Source organism: Musa acuminata, chromosome BXJ2-4, assembly GCF_036884655.1.
Source record: "Musa acuminata AAA Group cultivar baxijiao chromosome BXJ2-4, Cavendish_Baxijiao_AAA, whole genome shotgun sequence".
Classification (NCBI taxonomy): domain Eukaryota; kingdom Viridiplantae; phylum Streptophyta; class Magnoliopsida; order Zingiberales; family Musaceae; genus Musa; species Musa acuminata.
Window position 1 is genome coordinate 38,547,927 of NC_088341.1, and position 24,779 is coordinate 38,572,705.

Here is a 24,779-nt window from a genome sequence, read left to right on the forward strand (position 1 = left end):
TGATCCGCTACGAGACCAGAAATGTCGTCCGTGCTAGTTGAGCCACTATATCTGAACGCGTGGCGAAAACACTCGTGTAGTTATGTGGACGCGACGCCGCACATCCAGCCCAACCCTAACTCTATTTAAATCGTTCTCTGGCGATCGAAGCTGCGCCGCGCCCGCGGAACATAGTGAGAGGATGATACACATTTTTGTCGGCGATGGAGGGCGGAGGAGAAGTACGACCGGAAGCATCCGGCGGTGGAGTGGATCCTCCAGGGCGCGCAGGAGATGCAGATGAATCTATTCGACGACTTACATGTCGGTGACGACTCTTCATCCTTAACCCTAGCCTTCTAAGGATACTATTTATGGTGTTCTGTTCCCTGACATCCATTGATCTATTTCAAACTCTTTTGTCGTATCCAAAAGAACTGCAAAAGAAGTTCTCTTTTGGTATAAAGCTACCCAATCCCAACCAATATGTTTTGAAGAGCCGATGCTGCTTTTTTTTTTTTGCGAAAATTGTTCTTTTTATGAAGAGTTAATTTGCCAGAAGTTAAGAGGAATGTTAGAGGTGTACAAGAAGTTAGAGGAATTATGGATCATCGCGTGATCCCTGATAATGGAGGTCTACAAATTAGGTTTTTGGTTGTGCCTCATTACTTGTTGCAGAAAGCTGCTTCCTGTTGAAGACACGGCATCTCTTAATGATAGCAGCCGTGAGCCTGTCGATTTTTATGTAGAGGAAAAGAAATACACTTGTCACGCCTCTTGTTGCAAATTTACATTGCCATCATGTTGTTAAAAAATGATTGCGCCTGTCCACTCTAGGCTTGTCATTATCCATCTGTCAACATCTGGAAGGCATGTGCGGCAGTGTTTTAAGTACTAGAACACACCAACTTCCATATTAGATAAAATTGAGCTTCTTATAGAAGTAATCTGGAGCCATCTTCCATCATTTGTGTGCTGCTACTGTTTTAGGGATTGATAACTTATTGTATCTTCCTTAAATATGTGGATATAACCCCTGGGTGAACAACTATGGGCCATAGGGCCAATAAGTGGGTCAAGTGCCATTTTTTAATCCACAGGTGGGTGATTCGAAGTAGGTTATTTCTCAGGTGGCTGAACTATAATTAGAGACACTGAGTGTTAGTTCTTTTCTGACCTTTTTCCCCACAATAGAGATGCACACACTCCTGTTTGGTTGAATGGGGGGATGCTTGTGTCAAGAACTTCATATAAGTTGTCACTTGCAAGTAGTAGTCCATAGTTGTGGTAGCATTGAGAACTTTACTGGTTGAGCATTTTGCTCCCTCTTTTGGTGCTTTCCTAGACATCTGTCACTTTTTTTTGTTTGTCAGATCTGTATCCGTTACCTTATCTTTTAGCATACTATGTGCAAGTTATTCTCCAATTTATGTATTATCAGGTATTTGTTAATGCAGTTCAGCACCAATATTTCGTAGTCTACTCTTATTTCTTGGTTTGTAGACGACACGAGCATGGTGCTAAAGTAATATGCTTTTGTCTGTTGACATGTCATTCGGCATTTTATTGTCTAATGATGACTAACAAAAGTGACAGCATGTATTTATACATTTTAGTGGAACTTGATGTATATAATAAAATGTTTTGTTTAAACATTTTTTATGAAAACCTCGTCTATAGTATTCACTTTTGCAATTTCAGATGTGGTGTGTGGAATGTTCTCTGCACTTTACATTTGGTCAAATTGTTGCACTTGCTTTAAAAATATGGCAATCATATTCTTTGCCTGAGATTTTACCTAGGAAATTATGCCAGTTAAGTGGGCTAATGTGTTAAAGAAATTGTCGGTTAGATGTTTATGTGAAGTGCTTAAAATATTTGTTACTTGCAACTTAAACTTGAAATGGTGTGTGAGCAATGACTTTGCTAGTTGATCATTTTTCTCTCATTTTTGGATTCTGTCTGGATAATAATTTATGGAGAGAGCAGAACAGAAGAGAAAGGAAGGAAGAGAAGACATGGGTATCTTATTTTCTCTTGGACACAAGGAGAGAATGAAGGAAATGCCATCTTTCCTCTTGTTTTATTTAGTAAATGTGTTAGTTATTCTCGAATTTATGTATATTAGTTAATGCAGTTCAGCACCAATATTTCGTAGTCTACTCTTATTTCTTGGTTTGTAGACTACACGAGCATGGTGCTACAGTAACATACTTTTGCCTAATGACATGTCATTTGGCATTTTCTTGTCTAATGATGACCAACAAAAGTGACAGCATGTATGTTTTAGTAGTTTAGCAGAACTTGATGCCGATAATAATTTTTTTCTTTAAACACTTTTCCTATGAAGACAAGATAGAGAAGGGAAGATAAAACACGAGAATCTTATTTTCTCTTCCACTTTTTGGTAAATAGGAAATGCCATATTTTTCTCGTGTTTAATTTAGTAAAATTAGAGGAGCAGAGAAATTTTAGGTAAATAAGAAAAACAAAATATATGGATTATCTGTTTGCCTCAACATCTATCTCTCCCATTTCTGAGAGAAGCATAAAGGTTCTCAAGAACCATCCAAGCAATCTAAAATTATGAACTAAAACGTGCCATCTCTTCATTGACTAAACTGTGATTGTGTCATGCTTAGTTAACTTATTGTCTCACATCTTTTTTTATTTTTTACATGTCACCGGAGAATACTTTGATTATGCAATTTATCTTCTCTCTTTATTTTCAGTTTGGAGAGCCTTAAGGCAGTGCACAGCAGCTCCCAGAGTTGGCACCAACACCAGAGTGGCAGAAACTCCTTGATCATCCACGGAACATTAAGGTCACCAGGATGCCCACGGAAGAGAACATGTTCTAGCCCGTAGGTCGTGCAAAGCAGCTCCCAGAGTCGGCACCAACCTCAGAGCAACAGAAACTCAAAGAGTGGCATTTTGACTTAGTTTTACCAGTTAATGCTTGGCAAAGCTGTAGCTGTTGGTTTGCTGTTATCATCTTCAGCCATCGATGAAGAACCCAATTATACATGCAGTGAAGATTTGCAGATGAATCCTGGTACTCATGAAACTGCAGTGCTAGTTGAGGAGGCTCCAGTACCAGCACAGAAGCGTGAATGAACAGCCTCAGATGCATGATGCAAGGTCTATCTATGATCATACCTTTGGCAAAGAAGTTTCTCCGGTCGAATGGGCAAAGGATTATGTATTCTCGGAAAGGAAGCTTCCCGTGAGTCCCATTTAACCGAATGTGGCATCAGGACATCTGTGAGATAAAAGGCAAGTCTTTTTCTCTCTCTGAACTAAGAGTTCAGAGACTTGGGAGACGCGTGCCTTGACCACCGTCTCAGGCTCGGGGAACATACTCCCCACGATTAGATACGAATCCATGACTTAAGACCTCCTTACTGTAACACTGAGGTGCATGAAACTTAAACAAAGTACCTAAGACATAGGGTGTCTATTTATTTATGTTCTCGCAGATGTTTCAGTCTTATTTGTCCGCCACTTCTTTTCTACTCTCTCACGTCACAGGTCACTCGTCAAACGTTTGTCAACGCGACCCGAGATGACGGGAAGAGACATCTTCCACGTTGTTCCCGTAAAATAGATGGAGAAGCGAGCACTAAAATGCCTTGTTTATCTCTGCAAGAACTGATTAAAATCCCAAGCTGTTCCCTTTTTAGTAGAGCTATCTATAATGAAAGCCAATTGATATGATCCAATTTCTCATCAATTTGATTCAGTGAAACTGACTCCAGCTGAATTGCATCCGGAATAGAAAAGTTCGTGAAGTAATTAGAACTCGGACGAGAGAAATTTTCCTAAAGTCAGGAAATACTTTTAATTCAAGTTAGAAGTCGGAATTTATCCAATAAAGCCCCTTCTTCCCTCCTAAGATCATATTTGTACACATTGTAGACGTCAAAAGCTCACAAGTGTTCATTTAATAAATCTCAATATATATATATATATATATATATATATATATATATATATATATATATATATATATATATATATATATATATATGAGAAGGGCATTTTACATGACGTTATGCTTTTGATAATTGGTTTAACTAGAAAATATAACTTTAGATATGTTTGTTATTGCGGTACATGTCATGTGCTATATTATAAATGTTGATTGAGCTTCATTCGTCAAGTTCCGATTAATAAAATAATAATAATTATATTAAATGAAATAATCATTGCAAGATGTCATGAATCAAATCAGAGTTGTTAAGGGAACATGAAGCATAAGAAGTCAAATAGGGGGGGCAGCGGTAGAACTCTTTTGTTTCTTGGTTTTCCATATAAACCAAATGTCACCTTAGACCAGACGAAGTTTCTCCGAACAAAAGTACATCTTACCGACATTGATAACGGGCGCTTCCAATTGTAATCATCGGTCAAAGCATGAGTAGTAGTAACTCACGTCATCATCAACCCTCGCAAATCCTCGTACAGTATCAGAGCTGCACGCAAAGCGGACTGTGGAGAGAGAACGCCGAGGAGCTGCCGTGCTCATGTTGCCCAGGTATCTCTTACGCCCAAACATATGGGAGACGGCACCTGCGATCCTCTCTGTGATAGAAAGGTAAGAACATGACGTGCAGCCAACAACCCGGGAAAGAAAGAAGAAAGAGACGCTCTTATGATTGTCTTCTCTCCCGTGATTGGCGCCACATCTTCCATATGGGGATTAGATCATTGAGTTTAGTTAGAGATATGACTTCTGTCAGCTAATTCTTGAAATGTCAGCCATCAGTTTCCACAAATGCGTCCGCGATGATGAGAACCTGCTTGGACTTATCTCCAGTTTATGTACGAATCGAGCATAACATGTGTTCATGGCTGATCCTTCCAGCTGTTTGAAAGATACAGGACACTTTAGTGAAGGTGACATTTCCATTCTTCGAGCTAAAGCTTCTCGGCAGTTCTTGATGATCGTGAAAACATGGAATTTATGTAGCTACTTCGAATACATCTGTTGTTGATGATTACATCATTGACACAATTGTAGATCCTCGATGCTCCACATGTAATCACCGCTTAGCAGGTCGGCTGATGCCCATCCACCTTGCTCAAAGTCACCATAGTTTGTGGGACAAGTGCTTGGAGACTCCGTCCAACCGGCGCCGGTCGCACCATGAACGTCGAGGACCTGCTCGTCAAACTGGACCATCTCGCCGCCTTGCACGGTGGTGAAGAACGAGAACTGAGTCAGCAGCGAGTCATCCTCCGACGTCGACGTCGACGACGACGATACGGCAGCCATCTTTTCCGGGCAGGGCGGGAGCAGCTGCGAGTGCGAGTAGGGCGGAGGGTCGGCGGAAGGAGCGCTGCCGGAGGCCGCCCGGATCCGCTCTAGGAGGCGAGGCATCCACAGATGCTGCGTGGCGTCCCTGAACGTCTTGCTGTTCACGTCGCACCGCAGTTGCTTGGCGTGTTTCTGCACGCGAGTCCTCCAGTAGTTCTTGATTTCGTTGTCGGTCCGGCCCGGTAGGCAACGTGCTATTTTCGACCACCTGTTGTTGGATGCGGCAACCAATATGTATGAGGTGAACGTCGACATGTGCAGAATTGCACCATGTGACAAGGTGAAGGTTACCGATTTCCCCAGCGAGATTGGAGCTCGAGGATGAGGAGCTGCTCATCGGGCGTGATGTTTCCTCGCCGGATGTCCGGGCGAAGATAGTTGAGCCATCGAAGCCTGCAGCTCTTTCCTGTTCGTTTCAGACCTGTTCCAAGGAAGAATGATGCACTCATGATACAGAGAGATCCATTCAAACATTCCAGAAAAGAAATTGGTACCCGCAAGACGAGCGAGGGCGTTCCACTGGCCATCGCCATGCTCGGTGACGTATTTGATGAGTACTAGGTCTTCTTCTACGGTCCAAGGCCCTCTCCTCAGTTCCTCCATCTCCTCACCTGATGGTGGCTGTATGGCGGAGGCAGGCAGCCTTATATGCACATCGATCCTACTCCAGTGAACGTCTCCCTGCTTCGATAGCTACGTAGGAGGGAAGAAAGTTTGACGGGTAGAGAGCGAGAGAGAGGCGTCGAGCGACGTGATTGGGAGGCAGATGGCGACGAGGTTGAAGCTACCAGATTAACAGGATGCATGCATGATGCTGACGCTGGGCGTGGGAAACGAGACGTGTGGTTAGTCAACAAGTGTGGTGGGGGGGGAGGGAAGAGGCGCGGTTTGACGAGCGAGCTAAAACCAAGTAAAGAGTGACTTCCTCTGTTTCCCCTCTCAAGCTGGCTTGCTCATGGCGAAAGCAGAATGGGTTATGTAAGATTGACGCGCAGCAGTACCAGTGGACCGCAAGCCACCGATATGTGGATATTTAGAGTGGAAGCAGTGACAGAATTCGCCGGATTCAGTGAAGAAGACTTGTGTAATTATTGCGTGGGGATCTAATTATTGAGAGTGCTTCACGGAGTCGCGCATCCTCAAGTCATCACAGAGGAGTGACAGTGACGGAGAGGAAAATGTGTAGCACAGCAGTGGGTCAAAGGTGGAGAGCTGTGCCCCACACGAACATAATAAGTGCACTACCTCCAAAAGTAGGACATGACGAAGACGCAGAAGTGAGTTCGGTGACACAGAGAAGTCGGCTGAGATGAGATCGATGCGTCTCCTTGCATCGTTGACTCCTCCCCTGTTTTGGTTCCCTAAACCTCTGTTGCAGAGCACAAAGATTGGAAATATGGTGACATGTTATTAAGGTTGGGAATATCACATATGTTTTCTTAACAGCTGCAATGAAGGACGGTATCGTGGAGAGCATGCAAATATTGGAAGTAGATGAGGTGTCTAAGGTTTGTCTGGTGAGGCTTCTTCTCAAGTTAGACTCCGTAGAATGAGAGTATAGAAGCTTCTTAGAGTAAAGGTGTGAGAATGAAACTCTCTCTCTCTCTCTCTCTCTCTCTTTTAATTGTATCAAAAGGTTCCTTTTATAATGTTAGAGTAATAAGACTGTGTTAGAAATCATATTTATATTTTTAATATAAATTTAGAAAAAAAAATTGAGTGAATGTATAGTTTATGAAATATTTTTAGTGCTTAGTAACTGATAGATGAAAATTATATTTTAAATGTGTATTGACGTGGGTGTCATTTGGTAAAATTATATTTCAAAAGTTTATTGAATATTATTAGGTGATAAAATTATATTTCTAATATTTTAAAATTTATTCAAAAGTATATATATATATATAATTTTAAATTATTATTTATAAAAAAAATTATGTGGCTCATATATATAATAAAAAATATATAATCATATAAATAAATATAAAATAATTTTTAAAAATAAATAAACAAAATTTTAGACTTGTAAGATAAGAGACGATAGTAAAAATAGAGAGAATGGATGAGAAAATGAGGATTATAGTTTCTATGATATAGTGATAATCTTATGTTCCCAAAACGTACTCTAAAAATATTACGCTAAAGAAGATTCACTAAATTCAAAATGTTAAAAAGAATAAAAATCTAATCATTTTATTTTGATGGTGACTTAGGAGGGTATTAGTTTGACAAATAAAATTCGTCGTAGGTTGGAGGTCGATTCGTGTAGTGATCGATCGGGCTAATTCGATATCAAATTCGTTGAGGCATAGACTTGTTTGTCGATCTTCTCCGATCTGAGCTAGGTTGCATGAGTCTTCGACTCGTGTCTCAGATCAAAGATGAAATCGAGCCGACTCAAGTCGAGTAAGTTGATTTATATCGAAAGATGGAATTCAAATGTCAAAATTTTATTGATTCAAATTGTTTGTTAGCACCAAAGGAAAAAAAAAAAACATAAAAGATCGAAAGGTATTGCGACAGCGTTTGAAGAAATGGAAGCCAACGCTCGATGCGCTATAGAAGTCATGAAACAAAACAAATAGAGGAGAAATTGGAGAAGAGCAGAACGTGAACAAAGGGTTTAGATTATGACATTTCAATTAGCTACCGAACCAATGTTTATGACTTCAAATTCTGCAAAGGCTATCCAATAGATCAACGTGAGACTTGTCTACTCCTAATTGACAGCTCTATAAGGACGTCCTTTGCGTTAGGTGGATCGATGCTATCTATTATCATTGAGATTTTGTACATGTCATGCGATCGCTTGACCATTTCTAAGAGATGCAGTCAAAATCATCATCTTCTATGCAATGTGTAAACAACGAATAAAATAGGAATTATGTCCATTATCTTCTAACGAGGACTGAGTAGAAGAAGTCAACATATGTACTCTCATGAAAGAACATTGCACCCCACTACAATTTTCAATTAATGTGGATATATTTAATCATGCATGAATCATAGTTATATAAGCTGAATTAGCTTGTTCCGGTTGATATATTTTTATGATCGAAGATGAGATTGAACATCAATTCGACTGAAAATTTACTAATCTATGAACACTTAAAAGAGGTCCTTAATGTGGAAGCCATTGTCATTATCGTTTCGCTTACGGAGAATTATTTTCTCACGCTTAAAAATGACTAGATTAAAAACCAACATGACATTTGCTTTTTGTTCTTGGTGGTCATAGTCCACGAGTGGGACCAGGGAGGAGAATGCATGACAAATCGCAATAATTGGTGACGCGGAGAAAGCTTAGACCAAGTAAAAGATGTCTCGTTTGTTGTGCACCCAAAGCAAAGTGGTGGGCGAAAACGCAAGCATGGATGTCACGGGTTGGAAGAGGTAAGGCTTCTTCTTCCTTGGGTGATCGAAGCTGGAGAGTGTTGAGAGTGGCTCGCGAAGCCGAATTTGAGGACTGAGGGAAGATTCCGTCAAAAAGGAAGCCGGCGTTAGTGGGTCCGACGACGACCGACCCACGGAGACGAACCCTTTTAGTGATCAACTTTATGCAATTAGTTCTTCTTCGAGTTGAAGCACCTGTGACACAAGCAAGCATTTCTCATCTCCATCAACTTGTTCACTCTCTCTCTCTCTCTTAATTGGAAGTAACGACATCTTGGAGAAGTGAGAGGCATGAAGACTTTGTGCAGCCTCTTCTCACGGAATCCTGAGCTCCCTTTCTCTCGTCGAAGTGAGGCATGAAGACATAAGCTGGGAGGTGAATAACTGCACTGGTACTCAATGTTTTCCGTCAAGCAGACGCCAAGGTAGACAAGGCGAAGAAGACAAGAAGATGACGAGGATTCATTGAAGTCGGAGAGGATGGCTGAAGAAATAAGCGACGAAGCTTTGGAAAAGAATAGCTCTCTGGTTGTCCGAATGCGGGAGCAGAAATCATGCACGATCGGTGTACACATTTAGTCTTCGACTTTTCTGGGCATAACCAATCTGGATGGAATTGATATCTGCATACGTATCGGATGGTGACATGCGCATGTATCAATCAGTATGCACGCCGCCCAACTATCACTTTCTCTTTTCTGCTGCATCCAAACTAAGGTTTGACTGGAGTCCATGGCCCGATATGCTTTGAGATCTGCGTTTCGGCGACATGAACGGCAGGATCCACATCGTGGGATGCTGCAAGGTTTATATCCGATGGAACTCCGGAGTAAATACCACAATAACAAATAATTTGTCGTCGTCGTATCAGATGACCATATTAAAGCCGTTTTAACACTGACGCCCACATAATTATTATGTCCAATGATGGATTCTATAAAACAATCAATTTTTTAAGACTATCATTACAAGTCGGCATACGAATCAACCAAATAGGAATCATTATACGAACTATCATGACAGTCCGATCCAATTATATAATATAATATTATATATATATATATATATATATAGGCACCGCTTTTTTCTCATATCCTTTTTCCTTTTCCTTGTTCCTCTCAACATTCTTTTTTTTCATATTCATTTTTTTCTTCTTTTTTTTCTTTTTTACTTCTTTTTTTCTTTCATCCTCCCTCCCGACGCTCTTCCTTTCCTTTTTTTTTCCTCATATTCTTTATTTTATTTTCTTTCTCCATTTCTCTTTTTCTTTCTTCCTTCTTCCTTGGGGCACTCTTCCATTTCTCATTTGATAGACAAACACTTAATTGATTCTTTCAAATATTAGTTCTATTGCAATAAAAATAGCACCAACCTAACAAGTAACAAAGCCATGTCGAAATTACAGGTTGCTTGAATCTTCAACAGAAGATGCGATGAACTCGACCATTTGCATGCCCCTTCCTGCTACTGCAATCTGATACCTGTTCCTTTCACTGCAAAACAGTATAAACCCGGGGTATTTATTTCAGCATCAAAAGTTGTGTAAATCATGCGGGCATTATATGGTTTGGGGCTCAACCTGTCACAGATTATGGCATCAAGTGCCTCTGGCTCCGGTACGCTGACGATCACACTGGCACACTCCCTGATCCCACACGAATCATCTATCTTCCAGCACCTGATTCGTTGATCAAGGCCAGTAGAGAATGCCCAAGTGCCATCAGTCCAAGCACCTACAATCAAGCCTCACAAGTCAAACACCCATTCAGAAAATTACAGTCAAGATTCAAAAGCCAGCCTTCAAGATTATTTGCATAATGTAGGAAAAAAACACAAGCTTTGTTCATGGAAGAGGCACCTCTTGACCCTTAAACCACAACTAGTTATTGTAATCTGTGGATCCGATCAATACATGGCAATCATGCTGGTTCAAAATAATCAGATGCTTGGGGATCATTACTGCAGTAGTTACCAAAATAATTTAAAAGATATAAGAAGGCAACCTTTTACTGCTGAGCTGTGGGCTGATGAAATCCTATTTTGAAAAAGTATATCAAGCTTGTTATCTTTATCTGCAGTGCAATCAGAGCACTCCCTGACAAAGCTAGAACCTGCAAGAGATTTGACTTTCATTAATAACCAAATATACAAAAAAGAAAACAAAATTTCTACTACCTGATGGGTGATAACAAGTGGCATCCTCTATATGATTTCTACATGTTGGTTTACTACGCCCACAACCTTGGTCAGTCAGTTCTACTTGCAAGCTAAAGCCAAGTAAGTGCAGAGACTGATCATCCCCACCACTTATGACACAGTAAGTTCTCTCGGATTTTGGGCCCCAACATTCCAATTTAGAAACATGTAAGCAGTTGATACCAGACTGGTGTACTGAATTTAGCACGTGCAATGGCTGTATTTCATATAATTCAGATGCCAAGTTGAGCTTTATGCCTAATGGATATATTGTCTGATCATTCTCTGAGGTAGATGAAGTTTCAAATCCATTTTCACAATCATTCAGATTGGTAACATTGTTAATGCCCTCAGAATTTCTGGATCTCTTCTCAGAAGATAGATTCGCCAATGATCTCCACCGTCTTCCACCCTGGCTTCCTCTCCCTGTTTGTGGTCGTCTCTGACAATCAATAAACATCTGTGGTTCAACATCCAACACTTGGTGCATAAAGAACCCAACTGCCTCTGTGAGATCCCAGAAGGTAATGCTTCCATCAGTAGACCCACTTATAAGAAAATATGCATTTCCAATTTGGGCAGAGTCTGTAGGAAAAAAAAAAGTTGAGAAATTGAATGCTGGAATTCAAATCTAGTTAGTAGCAAGTAGCAACATATATGAGTCACTCTTTTTGTTATGTCAACACTAGCTCTTTTAGCAACGCAACAAATATGTTTAACAACCTTGGAACCTGAAGCCTTAAAACATACTAAAATGTTTTTGTAAAACAGTCCTACAAGAATACAAGACATTTGTTAATTGTAGTTTCTACAGTTACCTCATATATCAAGAAAACACCTTACCTATATGCCAAGTGTTGAAGGAATTTCTACTTCTCAAAGATAATTTCTATCATTTGTTTTCCACTTTTAGTCCATACATTGTTTCTAAAACTAGTAATACATGTGAATATCTAAACTAATAAAAATCTGAAATTATCATGCTAATGAGAAATAACCATTAGAGCATACCAGTAACAACTATATGCTGCAGCGATAGTATTGGGGACTTTGTTGGAACCAGCAAAGCAACATCAAACCTGCAAAACTTGTTGAGTTAGGAAAAGCTATTTTATCAATCAAAAGCTATATTATCAAGAGTACCACTATGGTGAGTAAATGCAACCAAAAATACCTTCCAGCCACACCATAAGAAATATATTTTAAAAAAAATCATGCAGACAGGAAATAAAAGGGCAAAGTGCTCTAGGACGAAAATTACATACCACAACCGATAAGGCAAAAGAAGAGCCCTTAACATAACTGTTGCATCAGAACAAGCAACCACAATGAAGCATACTGTAAACCTGTTGTAAGGAAAAATTATAAACCCGAGTTTTTACCTCTTTCAAGCTGGGATTTGAACAATTTAAAAGCAAAGAAAATAAAAAACACACTGCATGGGATTTATAATAAAACCAAAATATATCCTTATCATCTGACCTGCTATTCACATGTTTCAAAAGAAAAGCAGTGACAGCCAGGTATCTCCAGTCATTATCAATCTGATCCACAAAGGTGCAATCATGCTTGTCTTTTCTGCACTCACTTGACATTAATCTGGAAATTTGATCAGATTCTATGCTTGTCTTTTCTGAACAACTTCCTTCCTCAGAAAGTTTTATTGGCTTTGCCACTTTTTTTCGACTATTAGCGAACTTCTGCGGCATATGAGTTGAGAGCCACTGAAAAGATACTGATGAGAACTGAAATTTGGAAGGATCAGATAAATATTTAGAATCCCTGTTTTCTGCTGTACTATTTCGCAAGACCCAAGAAGTCAGGACTTGTTTGGAACCAACAGAAAGCAATAAAAGTTGATCTTCATTACTATTGGCCGAAGTATGGTATGCACATCCATTAGAGGTATTGTGTATTTGACTTCCGAAGGTATATATCTTTGGGATGAAGCATATAGACCTCACAGCTGATCCACCAACATGTTCACCAAGCAATATTGACTCAGACCAGCCTCCCATCTCAATAGGTGAGTATCTGCATATCCAAATCACCATAGAATGGCACAATTTCAAGTCAGATTCATCTGGTCATCAAACTTTTCAGTTAAGAAACAAAAAGTAATATGAAGTTTGATAGTTAGCGACTACAACTATGATTCATATTCAATATAGCAGATAAACTATAACTTATTATAGTTCTCGATGTCGAATCCACGGTGCATCATCTATGTGCCACAACTAGTAAATCTATAAACACGAATGCCTAGAGAAACTTGGCAGGATTCTTCGGGATGGATACCTTTTCTTAGAACATCAGGGAATATACTTTCCTTTTGGCATTTTATGACAAGGACACAACAGAGATAATCACTATTATGGTAGGTTATATAGTTGTCTGCAATTCCTTTTAATTGATGGAACTAACAATAGCAAGTAGGCAGGAATCTACTTTCCTTTTAGCGTTTTATGACAAGGACAAGTCAGAGATAATCACCATTATGACAGGCAATATAGTTGTCTGCAATTCCTTAATTGATGGAATTATTAACAACAGTGAGTAGGCACTTTGTCAAAAATTAACTCATGATAATTACTTATGACTCGAGATTATCAGAAAGCAGACTTAGATACGTAGCAGAAAATTGGAAAATTGATGTCATTCTAGGATTTCTGAGTTATTGGCTGATACTTTGAAAAAATTTGGAAAATGATGTCATTCTATTGTGTGGCATATAATTAATACCAGACTTCTTTATATGGCAAGTGTTTCCAAATATGAAAAAACTTGAAGACACTGTTGTTAAAGCATAGCTGCTATAACAACAAGTAGTCACAGTCAAATTAGAAACTCTTACTAATATTCACACAACAAATGTCTTTGTAACGTTTTAGAGCATCAAAAATTCAAAAATTGTGGATACAAACCTTGCCAGCCGCACACTTCCATCTTCACAACCTGTTGCAATCCATGAATGACAACCTTTACTTATCTTTGATAAGAGACCAAGTGAAATGAAACATAAAGAATGTATCTCTCTTCCATGATATTGCATATGCAACACTTTAGGAAATAACTTTTCCCCAGCAACCACCCAAAGCCTATGAACATGAATAATATGGTCCTGAAAAAGGAGAACTCAAAATGTTGAATGTGTTATATATCATGGAAAAAACTATCATTTAGTAACCACCCAAAGCCTATGAACATGAATTATATGGTCCCGAAAAGAGCAACTCAAAACTTTAAATGTATTATATATCATGGAAATAACTATTATATATTAATATAACGTCCACAGTTTTTATCCTCAACGGCATTAGTGAACTTGCAAAGAAACATTGATGAATTTAAATTAAAAAACTACATATGTTTCTTACTTTCATTAATGCATTTAAGCCAATGTCATATTTTGTATACAAATTTCTTTACATGATATTTTGTGCTTAACTCTTGCACCTTGTGAGCTTTACTCTCAAGGGTGTACCTGCAGTTACAACACCCAACCACACTACAAATTAATCATCTCAAACAACCATATGGCTTATTGCTAGGATTCGTTGTTGATCCCGTCCATTCCACCATGCCACAGATTGTCAAGTCATTGCTTGAGCAAAGACTTGTACATGTGAGGTATGACTTTCAATAATATTTCAATGTCAAGGAAAGCATCCAATATCTGATAAAATAACTGTCTACATCTGAACAATCACCGCGAAACTGGAAATGTATTTTCTTATGACTGATGATTTATTACTATAGTCCTCTTCGAAAAATCAAGTTGTTAATGGCTTTTGAGATGTATTACATTAAAAACTATTCATTAACTGCATCATCCAAAAATTTCTTTGGTCTCTCTATTACTGGAGGGAGGTGATGCTGCTGATTGTCAGAAGTTAATGGCTTGTACTTTTTAATAAGGTAATGAACCCTAAACTTCTCTTTACCCGTAACACAGCATTTTTGCCATCCATCGTTTTATGTTCTTACTATGCACCACTTATGTTCTTATGCCTCTTAAAATTACCATTAGCCATGAATAGAATGACAGCATATCTCTAGAAGCAAATCCAGATAAAGATAAAAGTTCATCTTTGTAAAAGGTTCACCAATAATACTAAGCACTGTACATATCTACCTGTATGGTGCTGTAGCTAACAGTATCCAACCTGGGGAGTATTTTCACACGAATGGAACCAAAATTAACAGATGGGGGGCAGAAAAAGCAGTAAAGTATGTGGTTTAATACTTTAATATACCACAAAGCAAGTATGAACAAAAATATTAGAAGACAAAGTACAAATCATGTTAAAAAGGAATATTGGGAACATAACAGTAGGATACCTTCAGATATGCAAAACAATTTTGATGCTCTGGAACTGCCCCAAAATGAAAAGAATATGGCCTGCGCCATCCACCACAAGGAATTTTTATTGTCTGCAGAAGCATGACCCGTGACGCATTGAGGTTGAATGGCTCAAGACAAGATTTCCAATATTAAAGACCAGATTAAATACCTTTGTCTCATTTGTTAGATCCCACATGATGAAGTCCACAGAGGTAAAACCAACTGCATAATTGCCCAGCACCATGTCCTCCGAATTGGAGCTCGAAAATACAGATTGAATCATACTTATTTCTTTCACTTGCTTCATCCCAAGGAACTCAACTTTATGATGGATTTTATCGTATTTAAAATAACAAATGCATCCATCTGCTCCAGTCTGCAAATATAGCAGGAAAATGATCCCTACTTGGTTATCAATAAGATGGACATATCCTAAAGATGGACATACCGTTTGTATTTCAACATGGTTGAAGTCTGATCTGGCAATGTAAATACTGGTGACGCTAGATATGCCATGGGCACCTTTAAAATGATCAAGCGAAGTGATATTCTTCATTACATCCTCATGGTTTGCTACCATCAGTTCCTCCGACAAAGGAAAAAGAGTAATATTTCCACGTTTGTCACCACATATCAGAATCTACAAGGCAATTATGATCTTATTTAGACAAACACTATAAGGATTTGATAGATTTGTTTTTTCCCTAAGAAAAGACCAATACTAGGGAGCAAAAATAAAATTCGAGGGAAACACAACAAAAATAGTTTCACATAACAACAGTCACCAAGTCTTATTCCATCAATGAATTGCCCACCAGGGGAGAAAAGTGAAATCATTATTACTCTCATCAGTAGAACAAGGCTGGTCACAACCACCTGTTTCTAAACTGAAGAGAAAACTCATTTTATTCGAATTTCCCAGCTAGTACAGGCATTATCTAAAGTTAAATTTACAACTCATATAAAATGCTGAAATTTTGATTATCATATGCACAGATCTGAACGCAAGGATTTAAATATTAGTCCATGTGGAATACCATTCAATCAGCGAACCAATACAATATGTAAACATCACCGTGCGATCAACTGTCTTACTATGGTTGATGTACTGTGAAACAGTATTGGGTTGGAAGTTGGAACCATACAGCTTGGTAAGGAAGTGTAAAAAGTTGAATCCTAGTCTGCATCAAAACTGCTAAACGACAAATTATTACCTCTTCTTTACTCAATGCATCAATACAGATGATTCGATGTCTGAAACTTGATGCGAACACTGCAAGAAGAAATGCACTGGGACCTATGGTGGTGTTTTGAGAATTAGATTGTAATGAATCCTTATTCATTTTCCATAACTTCAGCATTCCTCTAGGGTCCGATGTAAAAAGATAGCTGCATGATCGAAAACACAAAATTGAGGAAAAGTGGAACATTTGAATAGTAAAAAGGATAAATAAAAATTAAGTTTCCATACCTACTACCCAATGATCTGCACCAATGGACTCCTAGCAGCTGTCTCTCCATTTCTGCTGACCAAGAAAAAGATAATGACACTTTGGGGGCATGGTCTCCATTGGTCAGACTGACAACTGTCACTTTTCCATTACCATCTCCAATTGCAACAATTTCTTCCACATCTAAAGAGAACTTTGAGAAGTTTCTGGACAATATATCAATACAAATAATCTGTGCTTCACTTACTTGGATAAGTTCAGTCCACTTTACATTCCCAGGATTGGACAATTCAGCATGATACAAATACCCATTATTCGTAGCGATAAAAAGTATATTCTCTCGAGTAAACCGTATGCATCTAACATACTCACTTTTGCTGCAGCACCATCGATAACAAGTGTAAAGGACATATGATGTTATAAAGTAAACAACTGGAAAACAGCATGTTTCACATTTAATGAATGGCACATGAAAACAAGTTCATACTTGGCTGACAGACAGATCTATCAAGTTGACAATACCAACTAGCCATGTTTTGCAATTGATAATGGTCAAAATTTTAATGTGCTTATAGCATATACTGCTTCCAAACATCCCATGTCAATAAAACATGATATTATGATTGTCCCAGAAGCAACTGTTGGTCCATATTTAGCAACCAGGAGAGCATGTACCAGTACAACAAATTTACAGGAGAATTGAAGGTTAAAGCTTCCTGCCTAGCCAAAGGTCACATATCAATTATCCCCCATAGTAAGGCAAAGCTAGAATCAATTTGAGTGGGTGCAGATATACCTCATTCTGTGGTGAATCTTATTGTTGGCACCCTTTGGCAATATAATCTGCTTGTATGGTTCAGCATACAGCCTATAATCATCATGTGACCATTAGGATGAGGATGGTACCACTAGACAAAGTAAGGATCCTTATGACTTCGAATTAGAGAGGAATGTGCTTGAAAATCTATTCCTAGTCCTTTTATACAGACATGGTAGCCAGTTTTGGACATTACTAACTATCACACTTGGTAAGCCAAATAGAAATTTGAAACAATAAGTTTGCTAAGATTATTTATCAAAGTGCTACAAATATGGTAAAATCTATTGACCATTGGATGATATCAAAAGAGAATGGCCCCATATTGACCTGTAGGTCTATGACTAGAAAACTTAATGAGCATCTAGCTAGATGTTATATACCCATGCTCAACAATGCATACATTAGGATTGATCAAGATGGACTAGGGTATCAGTAAAACAGTTTTCATCGACTACAAAATGATCACATCTCCAGAACAACTTGTTCAAAAAATTTACTTCAAATCAAGGTGAAAAAAGCAGCCCAGTGCATAATGCAGTGGTCCATGTAGGAGATGGTGAGAATCAACATCGCCCTTGCAAATAGAGAAGATATTTCTCTGACTCAAATCCAAGTCACACATATTGCAACAGACTAAACTTGTTGTGACACCAAGACTTACCCTAAAGGAAGAAAATAATTGAAGTTGTGTTTAATTGTGAATAACAAAAGCACATTCAAGTTTGTTTGACTGGGATTTTTTTCAAAGATGAATATCATTCCACGCAAATCCAAGTCACACAGGTTGCAACAGACCAAACTTGTGAAACCAAGAATTACCCTGAAGGAAGGAAAAAATTGAAGTTGTGCTTAATTATGAATAACAAAAGCACATTCAAATTTGTTTGACTGGGATTTTCTTCAAAGCTGAATATCATTCTACGCAAATCCAAGTCACACAGGTTGCAACAGACCAAACTTGTGAAACCAAGAATTACCCTGAAGGAAGGAAAAAATTGAAGTTGTGCTTAATTATGAATAACAAAAGCACATTCAAATTTGTTTGACTGGGATTTTCTTCAAAGCTGGATATCATTCCACACACCCCTTTCCAGAAAACAGACCAGAATTTTTATCACAAATATATTGCTGATATGCACCTTTTAAGCACAAAAACATTCTAAACAGTAAAAAGGACAGCCAAAGCAGACCAGCATTTCATAGATTTTTTTCCTTTTCCCAAGAGTCAAATTCCAGCTATATTGTTTCTTTCTTCTTGGTGTTAGTGACAGAAATGATCTTAAGAGTACTGAATATGCACAGCCTTCACAACCCTTCTACTTCTGATCTCTGAGGTAGACACAAGTTCCTATGCTGCTATATCAACCATGTGAAGCACTTGCAGAAAATTAGACACTATTACATATTGTTAACTGCTATCCACTAACATCCCTGATGTCTGATAAGTCTTAGCAGTGTCATCAAAAAGTACAAGACATCTGATAAAGGAAAAGACAAGATATTTCTGATTTGCAAATGAGTATCTATTTTAGATTAGCATTTTAAGACATTTTTTTTTCATATTGCATGCCCAAGTGGTCATAATTCAAAAATAAAGAAGTTGAATGTGAGAAAGATCAAAAAGTATACCTGTCCATCAGACCAAGTTGCTTTGTTAATTTAGGAGCACAAATTTCAAAAATTTCTCTCTGATCCTTTAGATCATCTATTAAGCCACCTTGTTCTCTTGTCTCCATAGATGAAGAAGAATAGAGTTGATGCACTTTGATTGTAGAATCAAATCCCGCACTAACAAGAAGTGAAGAATCTGGATCATACAAACACCGCCATATGCCTCTTCCACTGCATTGATTGCAGTAATTAGTTAAACTAAAACTGCAAGAAGGCAGCATTTAACTACTGCTAGTGATGCTTAAATTTATTACAATGTGATGACCGCTTACATATGTTCCTTGAATATCATTAATAGGTTACCATTCATTCCCCAAGCTCGACATGTACAGTCCTCGCCAGCTGTAATTACTACCTATACAAAAAAAGCTCAGAATAAGCAATGAGAGAGAGTAAGAATGACACAGTAGAAGTATAATAGCACAAAACCAAGCTAAGCCCTACATATCAATTGACAACATTAGGAAGCAGAAACACCACAATGTATGAACAAGCACTTTATAAAAAAATAATATAAGATAAGACCTCATATCAATGATTTTAACTCTCATACACGGAGAAAATTTCAATCATTTACACCCAATGAGTATAACAAAGAGATTCTTGAGTTTGCTGACAGAGGTCCATATCACTGAGCAAATAACTTCTTTTAGAGATACAATAAGGAACCTGTTCAGGACCAATCCCCATCTTGGAAAAAAAAAACCAAAAAAACTTCTATCAACTTATTGTATGTGTAACAAGGTAGAACACAAACCACAAGCATCCATCAAGGACTGATAGACCCTTCCACAGTGTGCTATGCAACATTGGGGAACTAAAAACAGTTCACAAAGGATTGACATATGGGAGTTACTTGCAAATCTGCACAATTTCTGCAGTGGACATTATGGAATTTATAGTTGTGCTATATAACAAAAACACAAACTTTTTTGTTAAAAGTAAAACAACAAAATCATAGACATTATAATAACATAGTACTAGCAGATACTTCTTCATATTCTAATGAAAAGTTAAAATATTAGTCATAAAAGATAATAAAAGAAAAATGGCCTCTGACTTTTTTTAATCAAGTGCAACAATACAGTCATGGACGGTATGATGAGATAGCACCAGTAAATACTTCATCTTTATTTTCTGATGAAGCATATTTTTTATGTTAAGAGCCCGGAGAAGAGAACTTCTCTCTTAATTACACAGTGTGATGGCAAGCTTACCAATAAAGCTGAGCCCAACACAACCACACAGATCAACTTTTCATGTCTCATCACTAAACAACCAAAGAAGCCATGAATATATCATGAAAAGATTTTTTTCACATGGAAAATATTTTATTCACTCGAGATACTAATGGTGCTTTTCAGCAAGGTTCTGAATATCGTACCGTACCGGTGTACCAATCAGCTATCAGTATGGTACATACCGAGCTATACCAAACTGTACCGAACGTACCGATACATGAAATACTAAGGTGCACCAATGTACCGCCCATGCTAATCCTCTGTAAGACCAGTATGTACCGCCCGTACCGACCAGTACGGTATGGTATTACAAACCATGCTTTTCAGAACCCTTGAAGGAGTATGACTAGTAGTGCTGACGAAGGAAGAAGATGAGGAGACAATGATCATGACCCTTACAAGGAGAGGGAGGAGGAGGTGGCGATGTGGTGAGAAGGGAGGAGAGAGAGAATGTGATAGAAAAAGAGAGAGCGTGAGCGGTGAGAAAGAAAAAGAAAAGATAGTTGCCACGACCATCAAAAATGAAGAAAAGAAGATCCCTGTACTGGTTGGTAGGCTTACCATCCATTGCATCTGATTCCAACAATTACAACCAAGTGGTACACCCAACAAGATAGTACGGGGCTATTATGAACCAAAACCAAAAGAAAACCGATGAAACGAAAAGATATGTTTCAGTTATTTTCACAAAATTCATGTTAACAAAAACAAAGAAGGAAACAATAAGATATGTTTCAATCAGTGATTAAAAAAGTGTCAAGGTCCCAAAACGCCCGAGGCGCTAAGCACTCACCCAAGCGAAGCGAGACGCTCTAAAACATTAAAATATAAAAAAATATTTTAATATTTTAAAATATCCGCTACTGTTAACAGTAGAGTGTGAGAAGAAGACCGCGGTGAGAAGCTGAGTCACAATGAGAACTCAATCGCAGACAGGAGGCTACTATCTAAGAACAGTAGCAGTGGGTGGTAGCGGAGAGCAACAACAGCAACAGCGAGTGGCAGAGGAGAGCAGCGACAGCAAGCGATAGTAAAGAGCAACGGTAGCAACAGCGGGCGACAGCGAAGAGCAGTGGCAACGGAGAGAGGTAGTGACAATGGTAGTGGAGAGCAGCGACAGTGTCAGTGGCAACGGAGAGAGGCAGCGACAGCAACAGCAAAAAGGAAATGTCGACGACGGAATTGCGAGTAGGGTCAGGGTTGGGGGAAGCGCGAGGGGGAGGCTGCGAACCAACTAACGCAAATGTGACCAAGCCAGACCTAAAAAGCTGGTTCGGTCGCTTGGTTTAAACCAGGCACTCGCCCGAAGCGCCCGAAGAGCCCGATGCCTCGGCTCGAGCGAGCGCTAAGGCGACGCCTCTTTGAAGCATGCCACCTAGACGTTAAACAAGGCGTTCGAGCCTCGCCTCGCCCGAGCACCTTTTGAAATCACTGGTTTCAGCAAGGTTCGCAATATCGTACCGTACCGGCGTTTCGACATTTGCTCGGTACGGTATGAAACGATATACCGAGCGGTATACCGCTCGGTATATATATATATATATATATATATATATATATATATATATATATATATATATATATATATTTATTTATTTATTTATTTATTTATTTATTTATTTATTTAAAAGGCAACGTCGCATCGCCTCGGCGACGTCGCCGAACGTCGCACGTCGCCTTTTTCTAAAATATTTATATATAAATATAAATAAATACATATATATATATATATATATATATATATTTATTATTATTTTTCATTCCGTCGGGTAGTAGGCGGTCCGAATACCGGTATGCCGTCGGACCGGTACGTACCGCCCGTACCGGGCGGAATCATTTGGTGTTGCCTATCTTGGGTTTCAGTTATATATGGTCGATGATATGAAGAAATGACTAGCTATATGTGCCTAAGTTATATAAAGCATAACTGACAATAAATCAAGGAGATAATAAAGATTTAATCATACCGTGATGCAAATGAATCGACAAAAAGAAAAGGAACTTACAGAATGAGACATATAGCAGTCCCAAATTCTAGCATTATGACCAAACAATATGAGGTCAGATGAAAACTCCTTGAAATTATCAAATTCTTGCTCTTGGCCGCCACTTATCCATATACGAGCGCTGCCCTACGAATGAAGCCAAACAAAATGGACTAGTTATTTCAGAATTTGTGAGCTTAAGACAATATGAGAAATTTATCAATGTAAAAAAAACAAAACCTCGTACAAACAAATGTAAGTGAAAATAAGGGATCTGCATGTAACCCACCTACGATCATCAGAAACAGACATCAGTTTTGTTCCATCAGATGACCAGGCCATACGGAAAATCGAGCCTTCATGTCCAATGAGTCTATTCAAATGAAACGCTACATAATTCCTGCCATCAATCTGAGTAATTGCACAGCTGGATGTGTTGCGACAAGGATGCTCCATCAAAATAGCAGGAGAAGAAGGTGGAGATTCTGGAATTAACTTCCAAACTATAATCTGTTGGAAGTGCCAAAAAATTGAATAAAAAATTCATGACACCTTTCCATAATGTGATTCAAGATACCAATCTTCTTCTGTGCATACAATTTTGCAATACTTCAAAAAAGCACATCCATCAGTGGTTATGCAAATGCAGGAATAATCACACATGGATTGCCCTACAAATATCTAACTCGCACAATTTCATGTAGCCCACCAAGTATGTCAACACTATGATTTTAATTTATTCAGTTACATGCTGGAAGAGAACACATTAATCTCAACAAAGCCCTACAATAAAATGGGTAGGAAACAATCCAAACTCAAAATCAGAAATGCTTTCAATGTCAACTCTCCAACATTGCAACTGAAATTCTAACAAGGCTGATTCAGTAACAGAGGAAACTGTAGAAAAATCTAAAAGGTCCATCAAAACCAGATAAAGTCATCATCTAATGAAGAAGTAACTAGCTAGAACACCATCGACCTGGGCTACGAAGGGAAAAACAACTGGTTGTAGGGAGGTATAGAAAGACAAAAAACCAGCAGAATACAGTTCACTATTTCTAGAGCATTATTCATTTAAAAGACTGACATATCTTATAAGCAAAGAATTGCATATTGGGGAAGAAGAATAACTATTATAAAGTAAACTCTATCCAATCAGTGGAAAAACCAATATTTTTTTTATCATTAACATACTCAATACACAATTATTGTTGAGTCATAAATATCACAAAATGTTGGTTTTAAACTAACTCCATATATCAAAATCAGAATGAAATGTCCAAAAACAGTTTCTTGATGAGCTATTCTGCAATTTAATCATACAAGAATATGTATAAATGCAGTGTACCGATGCAATAGTGACAGTATTTCCAACTATTAGATAAAACAAGAGTACAAAGTTTACCTCATTAAAAATTGTTCCCGACGCTACTCGGAGAACCTTTAAGCTATTTCCCCACATTCTCATCGAATACAAGAGGCACCTCTCTGTAAACAGTAAAGCAATAAGACGGGACCAAATGTGACCAATTTAAATGAGGCATCTAACAGGCAAATTTCCAGGAAACCATTATTAAATTCCATATCAAACCTGAAGACGTCACTCGGGCAACCACGGCAGAACTCGTAAGGTCCCACAACGCTACAGAGTTGTCACTGAGCCCCATTGCAAGAAGCTCGTCCTCCTGCACTAATCAAACATCAGAATCAGAATCAGACTGAACACCAAACAACATAACTCCAACAATGCTCACCCGGTGAGTACCTTCAAGAAACACGCATCCAAGATCCAGTGATCAAACCCAGGCAAGCGCTGGACCAAATCCAGCCTCACGCTCAACTCGCCGCCGGCACGATCAGTCAACCCCACGTCAACACGCAAGAAAAAGAGCTTAACTCGCCGCTCCCCGAAGACGGCAACAAGGTGATCAGCCTCCGAAGAGAAAAAATCCTCCTTTGTGTCAGGAGATCGCAAAGAGATGCCATGAACGCGAACACCTTCGAACACCTGGAAGGTGTTGATGAGTTTCCCAGATTCGACATCGTAAACCAGAAGCTCAGATCCAGTTCCTGATCCACGGAGGTGAATTACAAACAAATTAATCACCAAGCAACGAGGAAACAAGAACAGAATGGCGGGTTACCTGCGAGGAGAAGGGGAAAGGAGGACATGCGAGGAGAGAGTGGGATGAATGAGAGGGCGGAGATCTCGCCGAGGTAAGGGCCGGTCCGCAGCCGCCATGAGTTCCGCTCGCCTGCGGCCATCGCCACAGTAAGAAATGGGAGACTCTTTGGGGCTTACAGCGAAACGAGGGTTTATTGCGACTTTTGTGCCGTCGCTTTTAAGGCTTTCGACTTCAGCCGGTTTGGGTCGGCCA

At 38.8% G+C, this 24,779-nt stretch overlaps 2 protein-coding genes and 1 long non-coding RNA gene across 6 annotated transcripts; 1 reads left to right on the top strand and 2 right to left on the bottom strand.

Annotated features, from left to right (window-relative positions):
- Window positions 1–22: 22 nt before the first annotated feature.
- On the top strand, window positions 23–3,661 carry LOC135610763 (uncharacterized). Of its 2 annotated transcripts, XR_010486304.1 has the most exons (3): window positions 104–303; window positions 2,712–3,255; window positions 3,511–3,661. It is a non-coding gene; the product is annotated as an uncharacterized LOC135610763 (long non-coding RNA). The 2 variants fall into 2 exon arrangements; XR_010486303.1 differs by lacking the exon at window positions 3,511–3,661 and having other exon boundaries at window positions 23–303; window positions 2,712–3,457.
- A 1,107-nt stretch (window positions 3,662–4,768) lies between these two features.
- On the bottom strand, window positions 4,769–6,253 carry LOC103983217 (transcription factor JAMYB). Its single transcript, XM_009400416.3, has 3 exons — window positions 5,794–6,253; window positions 5,591–5,720; window positions 4,769–5,507 (listed from the first exon to the last, which is right to left on the bottom strand). Exons 1-3 carry the CDS (start codon window positions 5,900–5,902, stop codon window positions 4,985–4,987), a joined length of 762 nt encoding a protein of 253 aa, XP_009398691.2. The 5' UTR covers window positions 5,903–6,253; the 3' UTR covers window positions 4,769–4,984.
- Window positions 6,254–10,017: 3,764 nt separating this feature from the next.
- Window positions 10,018–24,702, bottom strand: LOC135610764 (uncharacterized). Of its 3 annotated transcripts, XM_065105671.1 has the most exons (21): window positions 24,546–24,702; window positions 24,167–24,471; window positions 23,993–24,086; window positions 23,807–23,889; window positions 22,691–22,911; window positions 22,423–22,543; window positions 19,448–19,530; window positions 19,134–19,346; window positions 16,705–17,061; window positions 16,448–16,622; window positions 15,682–15,873; window positions 15,403–15,609; window positions 15,230–15,322; window positions 13,813–14,009; window positions 12,371–12,922; window positions 12,154–12,234; window positions 11,900–11,967; window positions 10,868–11,473; window positions 10,696–10,803; window positions 10,272–10,425; window positions 10,018–10,185 (listed from the first exon to the last, which is right to left on the bottom strand). In XM_065105671.1, the coding sequence occupies exons 1-21, from the start codon at window positions 24,664–24,666 to the stop codon at window positions 10,092–10,094; spliced, it is 4,125 nt and encodes a 1,374-aa protein (XP_064961743.1). In that variant the 5' UTR covers window positions 24,667–24,702; the 3' UTR covers window positions 10,018–10,091. The 3 variants fall into 3 exon arrangements, with proteins under 3 accessions (XP_064961743.1, XP_064961744.1, XP_064961745.1); XM_065105672.1 differs by lacking the exon at window positions 24,546–24,702 and having other exon boundaries at window positions 24,156–24,292; XM_065105673.1 differs by lacking the exon at window positions 24,546–24,702 and having other exon boundaries at window positions 23,993–24,091; window positions 24,167–24,272.
- Between the last annotated feature and the right edge of the window lie 77 nt (window positions 24,703–24,779).